This window comes from Sceloporus occidentalis, unplaced genomic scaffold (assembly GCF_023333645.1).
Source record: "Sceloporus occidentalis isolate IW3139 unplaced genomic scaffold, rSceOcc1.0.p SCAF_5, whole genome shotgun sequence".
Classification (NCBI taxonomy): Eukaryota; Metazoa; Chordata; class Lepidosauria; order Squamata; family Phrynosomatidae; genus Sceloporus; species Sceloporus occidentalis.
Genome location: NW_028316985.1, coordinates 164,746,404 through 164,764,664, shown reverse-complemented (window position 1 = coordinate 164,764,664; position 18,261 = coordinate 164,746,404). Strand labels below are relative to the sequence as shown.

General features: G+C 40.1%; 1 protein-coding gene across 2 annotated transcripts in view; it reads right to left on the bottom strand.

The window, feature by feature from the left end:
* Window positions 1-18,261, bottom strand: part of TACR3 (tachykinin receptor 3) — a 51,167-nt gene that overhangs the window by 11,106 nt on the left and 21,800 nt on the right. The window contains exons 2-3 of one of the 2 annotated variants that reach the window (XM_089527076.1): window positions 16,253-16,441; window positions 15,358-15,508 (exon numbers count right to left, since the gene is read on the bottom strand). In XM_089527076.1, the coding sequence (XP_089383202.1) occupies window positions 15,358-15,508; window positions 16,253-16,441 (340 nt within the window). The remainder of the gene's footprint in view (window positions 1-15,357; window positions 15,509-16,252; window positions 16,442-18,261) is intronic. The other variant, XM_089527078.1, reaches the window with a different exon arrangement.

The following is an 18,261-nucleotide window of genomic DNA, read 5'->3' as shown; positions in this document are numbered from 1 at the left end:
GGAAAGCTATTCTACAACTGCATCTCTTCCAAATACACCATTGCCTCTATGTTCAACATTGCATTAAAATGTGTTCTCTAGATGAAGAGTGCTTTATGACACTCAGCTTCTAATACAGAAAAAATAGGGGAAACTAAGAAGAGAAACAGGCTGTATCTGTGGCATACAAAATAGCACCTATGAGAGAATCACCCCTTTGGCCTACTAAGGGCATCTTCTGCAAGTGTGTGTATGTGCTTTCAAGTCATCGGTTGACTTGTGGTGACCCCATCAATTTCATTTTTGTTATGGAGGCTTATGGTGGAAAACCCAAGACAAAATGACATTAACCTGTACAACTGAAGCAGAAATGTGGAATGGAAAATGAGGACAGTGTTTTCTAAAAGAGAGCACAGAGAGGAAGCAATAAAACATTCTGTTCTCCCACTGTGTCAAGGGTGTGGCTCTTTATCTTGGGAGTGACACTAAAGGGGGGGGACACTCAGAGAAGACAGAAACTTAAAACACCTTATATCTGAACTGATATAAGATCTTTATATTTGAACAGATATAAGATCTGAACAGAGCAGTCTCTTCCATCAGTGAGAGAAGAATGGCTAGTGAAAGTGTATGTATGTGTCTCCAAGTTGACTGTTGACTTATAGTGACCTCATGAATTTCATAGGATTTTCTTAGGCAACGAAGAATACTCAGAGGTGGCCTTGCTAGTTTTTTCCTCTTGAAATATAGAGGGTGTACAGACTGGCACTTTGTGCTGATCTGAACCTGAACTAGGGTTCAGCGAGGGCTAAGCGTTTACATGCTTGAAGCCCTTGTGCCAGCACCCGGGCACCATCTTGTACTGGGTTGGGGGCGTGGCATGCAGTTGCCACATCCTCAACCCATAGACCCGCCCCTTAAGGGCTGTTTGTACATCCCCATAGCCTACAGCAATAGTTTGTTTTCCCCAACTTCTGGAGTTTCCAAAATTCCAGTAAAGTAAAATCCAGGAAAAAAAATGACTGCAATGAATCAGGTTTTTCATTGGCAGTCTCCCATAGCCCTGAAAAAAATGTTTTAAATCATCAGAATATCATGATAAACTTTCTAAATCAAATATCAAGTTGTTAGTCCCAACTACAGCACAGACATTGAATCATTGAGACTTGGGGTCTGTACAGATAGCCCCAAAGGAGCAGTGTCCTACTGGCCCTTTCAGCACCAGATCGGGGCTGCAGCAACTGCACGCTGTGGTCCTGATCTGGCAATTTATCAGCCCAAAAAAGACCAGCAAAATGCTGCTCCTTTTTAAAATGGCAAAAAGCCGCCCTTACTGCTACTGTGGTGGCTTTTCGCTGTTTCTTTGGCACAGTGTGTCTAAGCACTGTGCCAAAGAAATGTGATGGATCCGTCCACCATCTGGTTGGCCCGGCAGCTTCCAGGAGGCTTGGGGATGGAGTTAGTGCATGCAGTGTGCAGCCGCCATGCCCCCACTCCACCCTGATGCTGGTCCTTTTAGCCGATCTGTACAGCCCCTTACTCAAACCTGACTTACTGTACAGCAGTTGAATCAAATGCACCACTCTGGTTGGGAATAGCAATTGGATTTAAACTTTTATATTTGTACCACTGGAACAAAAGTTATAGGCAAATGTAAAATAGGAAATCAGATCAGAATGAGAAATTATGGAAATTTAGACTCATATGGCAAAGTGCAGTCTGCAAGCATGTGGCCCTTGGGACCCTTAAATGCAACACCTGAGGCTCCCTAGAAACCAGCCAAAGCCCCCATAACTCCCCCAATTATTAGTTTTGTTCACGGTGATTTTCAGGCCATTTTCACTCCAAACCAGCCCAAAGCCTCCAAAGCCATCCACAAATGCAGTAAAGTCCAGAAAGAAAAAAAAAGAAAGAAAAAAAGTAATGACTGCAAACTGGGTAAAATGGTGGCCAGCCATGGAATTATGTCACTTCCAGTGCACTGAAACATGCTGGTTTGGCCCAGCAGTTGGACAATGAGGGAAATGCCACCCCACAGTTGCCCATTCCTACTTTAAACACATGTCACAAACAAGGCTCCAGGGACTGTTTTCTGTTCACCACACTTTCCCTACCTTCCCCCCCCCCCCCCAAAAGTGGGCCTGCATTCATATTGACATATGTGTCCAGAATTTGTTCCTGGGATGAGGAATCTTGACTAACTCTCACTGAGGTGCCTGTATGCATCAGTATATGAACAGGGTCCATCTGAGTCTCCTCCAACATGTGGCCTCACAGCCCCCTACTCTATGCTTTTAATGCATGTGGAAAGTCTAAAGGAAGTGTATCCCAGACGTAGACACCTTCAGCAGGACAGGGGACCAACTTCATCCTCCCTGAACCTACCAACCACACCAAGGCTGTCTGGCAACAAGAAAATTACAACTTCTGCCTTAAAACAAGGTGCACAGAGAGCACACATTCTTGTTTCAAAGGGAAACCTGGAAGGCTTCTGGTAGCACAGTTCTTCTCAAAACATTTGTCTTCTTGTTTTAAGCCTAGCTTGTTTTGTACCATGGAATTCAAGGGGAGGAGGCCAAAAGGCAGACCATTTTTTTTTGCCTTGACCACATACTTTTAATCCATGCCTCATGCCAGGACTAAGAAAGAAACAAGACAGATTTTCCTGTTTTGCAGGGAGGTACTGGCAAGACTCTTGACAAACAATGATCAAGTGAGCCATTATATTATCAGAGCATCTTTGTCTCAAAACCGCCATGACAAAATTGCAGGGTTTTTTTTTTTTTGAGAACATTCTAGTGATAAAGCTGTTTCATTGACCTTTGTAGTGGCTGTTGATTTTTTTATAGCTTCAATAAATTTACTATAGAAATTGGGATTGATGGGACAAATAAAATGTAGAATGCTTGCAAAGCCTAAGAACTGTATCTTTTTTGATTTGAAAATAAGATTCATACAGAAATGCTGGGAAATAGTCTGTTAACTGTTAACAGTGACGTCCTGCTGAAAATCAAGTACTTCAATTAAACTGCAGAATCAAGAGGAAGTAATGGCTACAATCAAGTTTGTAGCAATAAGAAGTGGTTCACATTTCTCTAACTTTGGCAGTTATTTTAAAGTTGAGATTAAAGTAGCGAAATAAAAAGTTATTGAGTTTTGCCAGTGAAACTGGGTCACAGAAACATTTAAAAAATCTAAGAAAAAGTCAGGACTAGATGTGAATGGAAAGGTTTTTCAGTGATTCATGGCAACAAATAATTTATCCAAATGGCAAAATTCCATTGAAGCATTTCCACTCCCCAGTATCACTATCCTTCAGGTCACATTACTGGAGCCAACATAGGAAGGTGGCAACATTATTGAACTAATTTAAATGCCTGAACATCTAATACAGGTAAACTAATACAAAAGAAAGAAAGAAAAAAAACCACTTGTAGTTTTGCAGCAAATTCTTAGCAAATGTTTCCCTGAGATTGGACTGGATGCATTTAAGATAAATACTGGAATCCTGTTGGTTAATGCCAACTAGATTAGAAGAATCACTGAATCAGCGATTGAATGGTAAGTCACCACACAGGTAAATCTGTTTCAATGGCTCTACTCTAGCTGGGAGTCAGAGTAGGATTTAGGCTCAGGGCTTTAAAGCTGAAAAAGGGGGAAGCTTGGAACAGTTACTCTTTTGGACTACAACTCCCAACATGGCCAATCAGGGATGCTGGAAGTTATCAAAAAGGTAACATTTCCAAGCTCTGGAAAATGGTTTAGCCATGCATTAAGTGTGGAAACATTATAAGTCAAATGAAGACAGAAAAAGAGTTTGGGGAAACCTTGGAAGAAGATTTTGGGGAAACTGCCTGTCCTTCACACCCCCCCCCCCAATCAGAAAGGGAAGAGGTGAGATACGTGGTGGCTATATTCTATATCTTCAATATTATTTTTCTTATTGTTATTTACCTTTCATTTACTTGAAGAGGTAGCTTCTGATGCTGACTTTCATACAAATGTATACCTGTCTCCCTCTGTGCAGTGAGGCATGTGGTATTTCTGTTTAACCTAGAGTATCTACTTCCAGATGTTCACTCAATGGCAGCTGATGGCTTGCATATCAGTGAGGCAGTGAACCCAAATTTTGGGTATAGCGGTCATCACCTTGGGCAGATCTTTTGAAAACTGGACCAGAACAGAACAGATTCATTGCCTTAATGACACGAAATTACTACTTGACATTTTGTTCACCTGCAAATTAACCATATGTGAATTTTATGCAAACCTGTGTCCCCTTTTGTCCCCTTTTGCCAGCTGCTAGAAATGATTGTGCAAGGGCTGCAAGGACTACAAGGTGTATGAAACATTTATCAGTATTAAGGTGTATTTTTTTTCTAGTAGCAACTTAACATATCATTTAATGGAACAAAATAATCCAACAGTTTCATTGACAATGCCATTGCAGAGCAATACTGAAAAGACTACACACATCTGACACAAGATACTCATTTATTTGGACTATTGAATAAATATGAAGACAAGATCAGCTCAGTAATTTAGTTTGGATAAATCACTAGGAAATGTCAAAATGTGGGAGCATATCTACATGTCTATGCTTGAAATCCATTCATTACCAAGTTATACATCAATGGCACTTTACGTACACAGATTTATAAATCAAGTTCAGGAAATTTAATAAATTACAATTTAGTTATTGCAATTGGAATAAGACAGGAATGACTCATTGCCTTTGGTTGTGAAGGAAATGGTGTGCAATTGGTGAAATTCAGGCGTCAACTAGTTTAATAGTTTAACTAGTTTAATAGAAATTGGAGATAGAAATGAGAGTATAGATGAGATGGATGAACTTTTTGGATGCTTAGAATGAGAATTGTAAGGATTAATTACAAATCTATGTCCTTGCCTAGACAGAAAGGGAAACAAACAAAACCAGGTTCAGCTGATGGATTTATTTTACTGCTAGCAAAACGGAAATGGTAAAAGTATTCTCATACCTGGGATCAGTCACTGACAGGAACAGGGACTGCTGCCAGAAAATCAGAAGAAGATTAAGAATGGGGAGGGTGGCTATGAAAGAACTAGAAAAGATCCTAAAATGCAAAGATATACTACTGGGTACAAAAGTTAGAATCATACAAGCCATTGTATTCCCCATTACCATGTATGGATGTGAGAGCTGGACAGTTAAGGAAGAAGATCGAAAGAAAATCAATTAATTGGAGATGTGGGGCTGGAGAAGAGTGCTGAGGATTCCGTGGACAGCCAAAAAGACAAACAAATGGGTTCTAGAGCAGTTCAAGCCAGAAATCTCCCTGGAAGTCAAAATGACAAAATCTAGGCTGTTGTATTTTGGACATATCTTGAGAAGAGATAACTCATTAGAAAAAAACAATATTGCTGGGAAAGGTGGAGGGAAGTAGGAAGAGAGGTAGGCTGCATGCAAGATGGATGGACTCTATTAAGGAGGTCACCGGTATGAATTTGGAAGAACTAAGAGCAGTGGAGGTCAGGGAGTCATGAAGATGTCTACAGGTTCGCCATGGGTTGATCAATTTGAGGGCAGTTAACAACAAACACCTATAGCTATGCCTCTACAGGTGACCAGATTTCATAATTGCAAAGGAAGAAAAGGCACCGCAAAATGTAGGACATTTCAGAAAAATATAGGATACTGCCAAATAAAAACTAAAAACATTAATATAAATATAAATTCATGCTACTCATCAAGGGCATTTTGAAATTCTTCCTGAGCAGAAGGTTGAAATGTAGGATGAGTCCTGGAAAAGTAGGATGTTTGATGTGTGTGTGTGTGTTTGTATACACGTGCACATGCACACTCACACACACACAGGGTGCTTACACATTCTCCTTTTTTATATGTACACACATATCTGTATTTTGGTCAGAAACATTCTCTCTCTCTATGTATGGTTTGGGATGAAAAAAGAAACATTGCTATGAATGCCTGCTGACATTTTGAGGAGGTCAGAGTACAAAGCACTAGAATTCACAGGGTAACTGTGAACTGAATGAGCATTTGTGGCCTGGTGATCTCATTCCATCTAAAGAATCCATAAACTGGAAAGTGTTGAGTAGTGCTAAAGTACTTTGCTTTTGTTTTCAAAAAGCTCTAATGTGTTTCAGTTATTATGTACTTTTCCCAATACATTATCTACTTGTTTCAAATACCAAACGGAGTGTGTCATGCTGGGTGGCTCTTTGCTCTCATAACTGTGAGAGAATGCCTAATTATGTCACATTAATATGCTGATTGCTTAATGTTATAAACTACAGCCCACAAGAAGAAGGTAACCTCCTTGTGAAGTCGAAGGCTTTCACAAATGGCATCCATTTTTTTTGTGGGTTTTTCAGGCTATGAGGCCATATTCTAGAAGAGTTTATTCCAGCATTCTCTGAAAATGCCAGCCACAGTTGCTGGCAAAACATCAGGAATAAATTCTAGAACACAACCTCATAGCCTGAAAAATCCACAATTTTGTTTTATTATTATTATTAACCTTTATTTATGAAGCGCTGTACATTTACACAGCGCTGTACATGCAATCTTTTTAGTTAGATGGATCCCTGCCCTCGGGCTTACAATCTAAAAAGACATGACACAGAAGGAGAAGGGAGTGGTGGAGGGAAAGGGTAAGAGGTCCAGCAGTTCCTCTCTACCTCCAAGGCCTGGACCAAGGCAGATGGACTAGTTGTTGTTGTTGTTGTGTGCTTTCAACTCATTTCCCTCTTATGGCGACCCTAAGGTGAACTTATAGTGTGACTTGCCCAGAGTCACTCAGTGGGTTACATGGCTGAACAGGGACTAGCCCCCTGTTCTCTAGCATCATCGTTCAATGATAAAACCCCTACACCATGCTGGCTCTCCAGTAGTTATGAGAAAGGCAGCAATACTCATATCTTAGAATTAGAAGATTGGAATGGAACAAAAGGGCCATTTAGTCCAGATCCATAAGAAAAATCCTGCTGGGTCAGACCAAAGTTCTACCAGGTCTTCTATCCTATTTCTCACCATGGCCAAGTGTAACAGAAATTTCAGGAAACTTAAATTTCTAGGATTTGCAGAACAATAGAATTGGCAAGAGGACCTAGTAATTGAAAATCCATAAGTTTATTTCCAATTGTCGACAAAGGAAAACAATGAACTCAGTGGAATTCAAGTTCCAAAAGCTGAGACCCCGAACAAGACAAAATGGCTCTTTTTATATTATTCAAGACAAAGAAGCTTCTTCTATACACTTGATTGGCTAATTACAATTTAAACATACAGAATTCTTACAATCAGAACAGAAATACATGCATACATTAAAACTGCATCATCACTCCTTACCCCCTCCTGTAGGAATTCAGTGGCTTTCCTCCTAACCTTGCTTCTGAATGTCAACTATGTGTCCTTATCTCAGTAGTTTATGTTATGTCTTTTTACTGGTGCCAGCTTCCATCCAGGTCAAGATGCACTCCTTATTCCTTTGCTCTAGTTTCTCCTAAACTCTAAGCCTTTATTTCAAAAACCATCTCTCTGGCTGACAAAGGTGACTCCATCTTTCTATAGCTTTTTTATTTCAACAAGGAATATTTCCACCACACAAGGAGTTACTGCTAATAAACCCCTCAATACAATATCCCTCTTAAATTGTTTGTGTCTTAGCCAGTAGAATCATAGAACCATAGGAGAGAGGTAATGGTAAAGTAATACTTTATTCAGATCTCACTTGGCATTCTGTGTCCAATTCTGGATACTACACTAAGGTCACATGGAAAATGTTTGCTTATGGTAACACAGCCAATTATCAGTAGTCTGTCAATGATCCAGAGGTTCATTCTAAATCTATGTTTCTATGATATTCAGGGTGTATCCACACTGCAGGAATAAAGCCATCTGACGCCATTTTAACTGTCAGGCTTCTAACCTGTGAAATCTTGGGATCTGAAGTTTGGTGAGGCAGTAGGGCTCTCTGACAGACCAGACTGAATACCTCATCAAACTACAAACCCCATTCCACAGCCATACCGTTAAAATGATGTCAAACTGCTTTGTTTCTGCAGTCTGGCATTAGCTCTTTAAACTTACTGTATATTAGGTATCCCATTGGTTAACAAAGTTAGGACAAGCAGCCACTGATAATCCTAGGAACCATGAATCTGCTGGTTTCCAGCCTGAGTGATCTAAACTAGTAGCCATCAACACATCCATTAATGTAATCACTAGTTATAACAAAACCTTATGAGTTATTAATTTAATTTTTATCTAGGATATCCTACCATATTGATCTTCTGCAACGGTTTAAGGCTTAAACTTTAAGTCATCTCATGGTGCTCAAGGCACTTCCACTGCCACCACCACCACCACAATTGCTAATACTACTACTTCTACTATTAATATTTAAAAGGGATTAAAATTAGGCTTTATGCCACACCTCCTACCTACCTCCACCCATGCTACTGCATTCAAGATGCCACACCAATTCTACTGGCAACATAGAAGAAAGGATATGGTAACACAGTCTGTGAGGACATGAGATATGAATTTAAATTATACCTGTGAAGAAAATGGTATCCCCTGAATCCTATACAATCCCACTGGTGTTTTGGCAGAGACTAGAACCACATGCCTGCCCAGATGCTATAGCAGCTGCGCTTGACAAAATGTCTGATGCCTTTAAAAAGGCCTCATATGAATTGATCACACTGGCTTCTAATAATTAATAATGATTAACCACAGTTTCAGTTAATTTGTACTTTCAGGCTTTACCTCAGCACACAGTGTCTTACTTAGAGTGCCACTGTGTGTTTCTTCTTATAATCAAATGCAGAATCGCATGAATCCCAGTCCCCCATGGGTACAGATAATTACACATGCTAAATAGCATGCAAAAACAATATTGCAGTTCGCTCAAGTAAAAAGATAGCTATTATTTATTACAGGAAGAAGAAACAATAAACTAATTTAAAAGCAAGTCATCCAAGTGATCAATCGAGTGATGATTTCCTTCCTTTTAAAATGCAATCCAAACGGGCAAAGATGGCCAAATGCCAATAGAGACCAGAATATAGCTATGCTATATTCAAAATCCTCCCAGCCTAAGAGTGTTGGAAATTATGGACTGCCTATTGAGTGTTTCTAAGTGGATGACCACTCACCATCTTAAGCTGAATATGGACAAAATAGAGATCCTAGGGTTTCAGGCTGACCACCCAATAGCCCCACTTTCATACCTTTCATTGTGTTTACAGGGTTACACACTGGCCCCTGTCTCAGTTGCCAGAAACTGCTGGATGATCATTTATCTCTATGCCCCTTTGCTGGGGAAACTGCTATGGCATGTAACATACATCTTCTGAACATCCACAGGATCTGTAGGTTTTTGACTGTTGAGACTGCTCATTTGCTTGTCCAGGCCTTGGTATTCCTGGCAAATCTATGAGACCAGGCAGCAGAATAGGATTCTGCTAACCAGAGAGACAGTCATAACCCAACCCCTAAACCACTACACCACCACTATACTACACTGCTCTTGGATAGGAGTGTAGTGTTGTCTTTCTTTTTTAAAAGAAAGCAACTTCTTGTCAAAAGTAGGATGTCTTTTCCTTGTGTTAAGAGATATTGGCCCTCAGATCTGTTTTTAGCCTGTTCCTCTCTCAGTAATTTCTTTTTTCAGAGAAAAGATACTTTGGAGGAACATTTTATAGAATTTTATCATTAGTATTCTATATCTGAGTATTCCATTGCCTTCTTCTGAAATATAGTGTGCAGCACTTGGTATTCCCTGGAGACCCCTAACCAAGTACTAACCAGGCCTGACTCTGCTTCTTCCAAGATCAGCTGGGATCTGGTGCTTTCAGGGTATTTAAGGACTGGGCTAGTGACTCACATTTGTTCCTGGCAATTTAAAAGATCAAGGGTAAGCTCACTGGAAGTGGAGGAAGAAAGGAAGCATTAAAAATGTTGTGTCTGAACTAATGACATCATCCCATTTGGGTCTGAATATGTTTTCTGCATATTCTGGTGCTTTTGATATTTTTTGAGCTAGCATGGTTTGAGTCATGTTTTTATAAAACTTTATAGACTTTAAAAGATTACTTTTGTGAAGCAGACATCAAGCTAGAGGAGGTGTTGAAATCCACCTAATCCATCATCCTGCTTGATGCAGAATGTAGAGACATCTTGTAGTGCCTCTGAGACTAAATGAAAGAAGAAAGGTGACAGCATAAGCTTTCGTAGGCTTAAGTCTACTTCTTCAGATGCATACTGATTCCACAGACTAACACAGCGATATCTTTGAATTCTGCTTGATCCAGAGTTAGAATTAGAGATGGGTAGTTTAGCAGAAAGGCATTAAAAAGTGAACTAATTGTTAGTGACTTCAATCTCTGTCTCAATTACATCTCACCAATAGATAACAGTTAATCCTTCTTTACTAGATTTCCCATCTCTGATTAGAATATGATCAATAGGTAGATGTCTAGCCTCCACCTCTGAGGTAGTGCCTACCCACCTTCTAGTTAACTGCAATGGTAGTTGGTGGCTCCCATGTCAAAGAATCCATTCCAAGTTCTAGCAAAACTTAAAACGACCCAGAATCGATTCTCTACTCCAATGACAAAGATGTCACCAGCTGCCATGGGGCAGGTGGCTTGACTTTTGAACCACTCTAAAAACAAGCACAGGTGGCACACATATTTCATAAGGGATCTGTCCTGGGGCAAGTTTTGAGTAAACTTTGGAACTCCATTCCTCTTACCTGAAATGAAGGCTGTACAGATTGGCCATTAAGGCCGGCTTGGGGATCAAGTCGGAGCATGGCGTCCAAATGATGGGCGACATCATGGTGCTCCTTTGGTGCTGCATCTAGATAATGTATCAGCAAAGGAGTGCTGAAAAGCTGTGGGGCTGGTGGCTATGGTGCTCCTTCAGTGGCGCAGAAAGCGGCTCCTTTTTGTGCTGCGGAAAGGCAAGATTGGGGCTGTGGCGTGCAGTTACCATAGCCCCAATCTGGCTCTAAAAGGGGTGGCTGCAGGCCACCCCTTAGGGGCGGTCTGTACAGACCCTAAGTGTTCTCTCTAGGCATTTTTAGGTCCTCCAGCACAATTCTATGATATATGTCTGCCAGAAGTTGATCATATAGCTGCACTGCCAGACCTACACATGTCTAGAGAAGTGTTCTCTCTAGGAATCTCTAGGTCCTCCAGCATAACTGTACGGCCAACTGCTGGTAGAAAAATACCATGGGATCATGCTGGAGGACCTAGAAAATGCCTAGAGAGAAGGTATTTTTTCCGGAGCATGAAAGTGAACCTCTGTTTTATGAACTTGGATATGTGGGCTGCCTGTAATACAACCAAGATATCTTAGCACAAAATTAAGAGGCAGGCATGGAGAACATGTCTTCTATTTCCTAAGAACTTTCCTTGATCATGTTCACCTGACAAAGAAAGATCAAGGTTTTTTTTAAAGAGGTTTGATATATAATCCCTTCATTTTTAAACAGAGGAACATATTTGGTCTACCTATTTATCTGCTGCCTATTGTACCCTTTTCTCTTTCATAGCTCTCAAGCTATCATGGCATATGTGAGCATTAATTTCACTGTCAATTGGGGTTATCCTCTTTTTCCTAAAGTGAGAATAAGAACCTTCTTTATGCCAAGATTTGCTTTCAAATAATTTTCCCTCTGCACTTGGTTTCTTTCACAGTGAGCGATTTCTCACTTTATCTTCATAATCAGACCTCTGGCAAATCTTCAGAAGCAGAAGTCCCTTTGTTAACAGAAAAGGAGCTGGTGGCAATAACCCAGAAAATTGCCTTGTAGAGCATTTCCCTGCCTTTTGTTTCATAGTAGTATTTACCTTAGAAGCTGAAGAGAGCAGGAAACATTTTAATGGGTGACATTGTACATGATATTCTCATTCCCATTAGCTATTTATGCTAATGGCTAAACATGACACTTCTGAATGGTACATTCAGCATACATAAAAACAATTTTGATCCCCTTTTGTCTTCTAGTGATGATTTATTAAGTACAGCAGACAGATCTATTGGAGAAATGCCTGTTGGTTTAATGTTACCATTGCCTTCCCATCAGTAATATGGGGGGAAAAGTAGTCTATCCACCTATCAGAAATAGGAGAATGCTAAAGAAGAACAGGGGAGTCCTAAAGAAAAAGGAGCCAAGGCATTGGGACTTAGCTCCTACCTCCAACAAAGGAGGTATTTTATTCGGACTGCATTTGGTGGGTTTTCCCTATAAATCACCTAAAGAATTTTTTCAGATGCAAAAGTACAGAGGCCTCTTGAGAAATTCAATGTCTTCTGCCAAAGAAAGGGGTGGGTAGCCTCATCCAGGACAGAAATAGCCTGGATCTCAAGGGAAGTTACTTTTTCTCTTGCTAATGTAGGGCCCGAACAGACAGGCCAAAATAAAGCTGCTTTGGGTCACTTTGGAGGTATGCTGTTTAAATGACACATACATCTTAAGAGGCCAGAAGCTACACCAAAGCTGCACTCTAGTACTTAGAACTGGAGCGTGGCTTTGGCACAGCTTCCAGCCCCTTAAGAGACATGCATCATTTAAGTAGCATACCTTCAAAGTGACCCGAAGCAGCTTTATTTGGACCAGTCTGTTTGGGCCCATAGTTTAGATTTTATTGCCTGGATTTTACAACTCTTTGTCTCCTGAGCCCAGATGGCCAAAGAGAGGAGTGGCGTGCACAGATATCCCTCTAGACCATCTTAACAGACAACAACAAAAACACATTTTGACAAAATGTAGACCTGTGACTCTTGTCATTCTATTTTCTTTTCCAGTATGATTTTAACACTTTTTCCCAATGAAGAAACCAGTAGAGCTTTGAAATGAATTATGTACTTTGTGTATTTTTGGTTGACCCAATAAATATATTGCTGCTTTGTTGATTTTAGATGTTATTGTGTTCTGCTGTATGACCAACACAGATATGATTATTATAAAAAAAAATTTGGCATTACAAAATTTTTCTTTAGGAGAAAAAAATTGGTGTATACATCTGTTCCAGATGGATTGGCTGTTTCTTGTAGAAACACACATATTTATTGGCATGTAAATATTTTTACATACATTCTGTTATTCCAGAGGATTTTAAAGATATGTTTTTGAAACAGTTTTTGAGACACATTCTGATTCTGCAGATGGTTTTTGCCCAGATGGGAACACACACACACACACACTCTATGTCATAGGCTCCATGAACTCTAGCAGGGCACACGTTCTCTCTGTGCACTCTGCAGAAGTATCTAATATAGATCTGAAATCTTTCATTTATTTTAGCTTGTAGTCTGCCCTCTGCTAGAAGCTTGCAACTGGTTTTTTAATTAAAACAGCAAGAGAGAGATAGGTGCTATATGTTAAAATAGCATATAGGTACAAGTTGTACTCCATACAGACATCAAACAGATGTGCAAACAGAAATATGTTAATGATTCTTCTAAAGGTAAAGGTGTATTTGTGTTGAAAAAATGAGTGGAGACCAGTTAGCCAAGTGTTTCATCCCATGCCTTATGCAAACATCAGGACATACTCAGTCAATAAGTAATAGGTTGTCATTAATGTCATGGAAAAAAGTCACTTTGATAAATGGGATCATGATTTCAACCAAGGCCTTTCAGAGTTCTTTCATTGCGGTTTTTGTATTTTTAAATGTAAAGGCCTTTAGGATAATGTCTGAAGCAACAGCAAAGCAAAGTCAGAATCCTTTAGAAGACTGTACACAGGTCCCTTGTCATGATACCATGACAATACCAAATGGAAGGTGAGACATGTTCCACATCTTTTAAAAAAACTTCATTTTTTTCCATCTCTGCAAACAGCACCAGTGAAATAAAATAGAAACAAACACATTCAATATTTTGTTTTTGTTCTTATGTGTCTTCATAATGATTTTTTATTTTTGACAAGGCTTTCCTTGGCAACAGTTATTCAGAGAAGATTTTGCCATTGGAGATTATGGCACTGCCCTTTCCTCCTGCACTAGATGCAGGTGGATTTTATTGCACATGTCCATGTACAAGCAGGAGGCATCCTGTATCTGATCTGGGCTTCTCCTGCACTTTGCAAAGAATGAAATTTTCTATTGGATGTCTCCTGCCTGGGCACAGGTGTGTGCAATAAAATTCATGTATTGAAGGTTACACCCCATGTCCAACAAGGGAGGAAAGGGTGATCCAATAATCTCATCTTCTTTTAAGGCTGAAAGAATGTGACTTGCCTTGGGTCATCCAGTGGATTTCCATGGCTGAGCAGGGCTTTGAACCTTGGTTCCACACATTCTGTATTGTTACTAAATATTATAGCAGGTAGAAGAAAAAACAGCTTAACAGCCTGTGTTCTCTGTAAGGTTAGGCTCTGGGCTCAGTTCACCATGATCAAAGATTTTATAGGGTTGGTCAAGCACTTCAAGGGAAGCCATTAGAAAGAGTAGCACTGTAAATACACATTGAATTTATTCACTTGTGTTTCATAAAATTGGCTGGAATTATTTTGGTTTTTTTTTTTGCATACCTGGGGGTTATTTTCTAGATGTTGTACAGGGAGGTATGTTTGCACAACAGTTTTCCCCACTTGCAGAATGGCTGCTAGGCACACTAGGGTTGCAATTGCACCCCCACCCTTGACTCAAATCAGTATTGAATGTCTAGAGAGGGAAATTTCTGTTACAGCTCTCCCATGCCATCAAAAGGCTGAAAGCTATTGTGTCCCTGGACCTCCTGGGTCAAGTATGCTGTTGGAACATTATATTTTACCAGTAGAAAATCAGATCTTAGCCTTAGTATTCTCAAATGTTTCAGGATAAGTTTAGTCTTTACACATAGGTATCCATCAGTATAACAAATGTTTGGATTCTTGTATCTTTTAACCGTTCTATTTTGAATTGCATTTTAACCTGGTTTTATGTTCCAATTGTATTTGTTTTTTTAATTTGAATTACATTGTTATTAGCCAATCGTTGGCTTGTTAGATGCCATTTGATGTCCGAAAGGTGGCCTATTAAATATATCTGCATACATACCTATATATGCACATACATACATACATCTATATTAAATAGAATGACCTTTGTAAGGTCAAAACGCTAAATAACATGATAGCAAGAAAAGCAATGAGAAAGAAAACAAAACAAAAAGTAATCAGTGCCAATTAGTCATTCTACTTAAATCCAGTTTTATCATGTCTACAAGTAAAAAAAAAAAAAAAAAAGCATCAGGTGTGATCTAGCCTTTTCCAAAAAAACAGTATTTTTCAAAGCAATAATTTGCAACCAAAATGATGAAGCTATAGAACTTCAGCACTAACAATGAAACAAGACTTAGAGATACGGTACCTTCCTTTTTGCTTTCAGCTGTTCATGATATTTGTCAGATGTATCACCTGGGATCTCTCCACCCCAAAGGGTAATTCCAACAATTGTATATGTGATGCCCATGACAAGCAGTGGAAAGCAATAGACCAGTACAATCACAACGATATGGTACCTGTGAAAAAGAAACACTGAAGTTATAGATTCTGTGGGGAAAACCAACCAGAATAGAAGTTGCTGTCTGTATTGTTAAAAATGAGCAGTCTTCTGTGGCTGAAGAATGGGATGGCATGGGTAATAGCCACATGGACATCCATCCTTTGAAATATTACTATTTGTTTGTTTGTTTAACTTAAATCTTGCCTTTCTTCTAACATGGGACTTAAGGTGGCTCATGACAAAGCTAAAACAAAAAAGATCAAAAGGTCTGATGTTAAAATGCCATAGTAAAAGCTACACTAAACTAAATAATCATAAAATATGTTCTTCCCAGTCACTCACAAAATTTGTGTGGTAAAAAGAAAGAATAGATATTAAGAGAAAGAAAATACCCACTTATTCTGGAACTAGCAGACTTAGAATGCATGCACACAGACACACAAATACAAATATATGGCACTCATATATAACAGACAGATGGGGTAGGCAACCTTTTTGCTCTCAAATGATGCACACGGTAATGGGTAGTCGGCTGATGGACAGAGCTGGTTTTCAATGCTTTTTACTGCCCAAAAAGATGTGGTGGTGAATTCACCTTTTTGAAGAGGTTATAGCCCACCCACACCATGGTTTTTTTTAAAATGTGTTTTTCAAAACCAGAAGTGACAGAAAATTGACCCTAGAGCTACTGCAGTTGCCCACTTCTATTCTAGGGCATAGAAGAATGGAGATGTTCACTCCCACTGAAACTGTGACTTACGTAAAACGCTGCTTCATACCACCTGGCCAGAAAACATAACACAGAGTTCTTCCAGGCATCACTTTGGTCTTAGAAAAGAGACACTGGGGAAAAGCAAGTAGGAATGCTAGGATCCATATGCTTGCAATCACCACTTTGGTTGCTGTGGCAGACAGTCTGGGCTTCAGAGGATCAATAATGGCCATATATCTGTGAAAATGAAATGAAACAATTTTTTTATTGTGGATGTTATAAAATTAGAAATGGTAGGAAAACGGTAACTTGGTGTTAACTCTTTTCTCTTGCAACATAGTGTAGGAAACGAAAGTCACTCTCTGACATTGCTGTCACCCCTCATTTGAGGACAATCACTCTCAAGAAAATGGCTACAGTGCCACAGGACGTAAATTAAATAATTGAAAACTTCACTCAGTCCAAAGTAATCACCCACAGAGCAACTGTCCACTGAGTTCACTGCATGATTTGTTGTTCTTGCCTTTCCTCTTTCTAAGACATTTCCTCTGCGGAGTAGTAATTCTGATTTATCTCCATGATTCAGTGTGACTGGATTCTCTTTATACAGTGGAAGAGTCAGCATTAATAGGTCCATAGAGTACTATGCAAGACAGATACTATGCAGGCTGGAATGTGCATGTGCACACCACACACACACGCACACACACACACACACACACAACCCATCCTTTACCTTAAGGCAAAAAGTGCTCAAAACAAGCCCATGAGCATTCAATTCTCCTTAATGGAAGAGATGGTAGAATTCAATCTGCTAGGTACAGGTATAATAAAAACTATTTCATGTTCACTATGTTTATGGTACTCCCATTCATTTCCTGTTGCCTTTGTTACAGTCTCATTTCATTGCTGATGCCTTTTTTTCTTCCTTTCTCATTTCTTTATAGCAATAGCAACAGTAAGTACGTTTCTATACCATTTATCAGTGGACTAATCACTCCCTAAGCATAGGTTTTTGTGGGTTCTTCCGGCTATGTGGCCATGTTCTAGCAGAGTTTCTTTCTGACGTTTCACCAGCATCTGTGGCTGGCATTTCTCTGAAGATAAAACTAACAAATCAGGGGGAGAACCACTAAGGTAAATTGTGAATCTTCAATACCAAATACTGTAATTATAATAAAGATACAAACAATTTTCTTGCAAAATGTATATTTGTATGTGTGTAACAGTTAATAAAGAGCAGGGGTAGGCAACCTTTTTGAGTCGGGGGCCGGGTTGCTGTCCCTCAGACAACTGGGGGGCCGAAGCCGGAGGGTGGAGCTTCCACCCTCTGGGGGCGGAGCCTCCACCCTCCAGGGGCGGAGCCACACATGGGGGTGGAGCTTCCACCCTCTGGGGCGGAGCCACATGCCAGGGCGGAGCTTCCACTATCTGGGGCGGAGCCACATGTCAGGGGCGGAGTTTCCACCCTCCAGGGGCGGAGCCGCATAATATTTGCAAGAAGCTACTAGGGCCGGCAATGCCATAACACAGGAAAAACGCATGCACACTGTCTCAACCCACAAAAGAGCAAGCAAGTCCATGTGGGGGGATTTTACAAAGAGAATACCAAAGGAGAACAACAACAATAATAAGAGCAATATTTGCAAGAATGGAAGCGACTAGGCAAGGCCACAAAACAGCAAAAAATGCATGCCACTGTCTCAACCCACAAAAGAGCAAGCAAGTCCATGTGGGGGGATTTTACAAAGAGAATACCAAAGGAGAACAACAACAATAATAAGAGCAATATTTGCAAGAATGGAAGCAACTAGGCAAGGCCACAAAACAGCAAAAAATGCATGCCACTGTCTCAACCCACTTTCTTTCTCTCCCTTCCTCCCTCCCTATCACTCCCACCTTCTCACCTTTTCTCTCTCTCTCTTCTCCTCTCCCTCCCTCCCTCTCCTCTCCCTCTCACCTTTTCTCTCTCTCTTCTCCCCTCCCTCCCACCCTCTCCCTCCCACCCACCCACCCTTTCTCTCTCTCTCTTCTCCCCTCCCTCCCTCCCTCCCTCT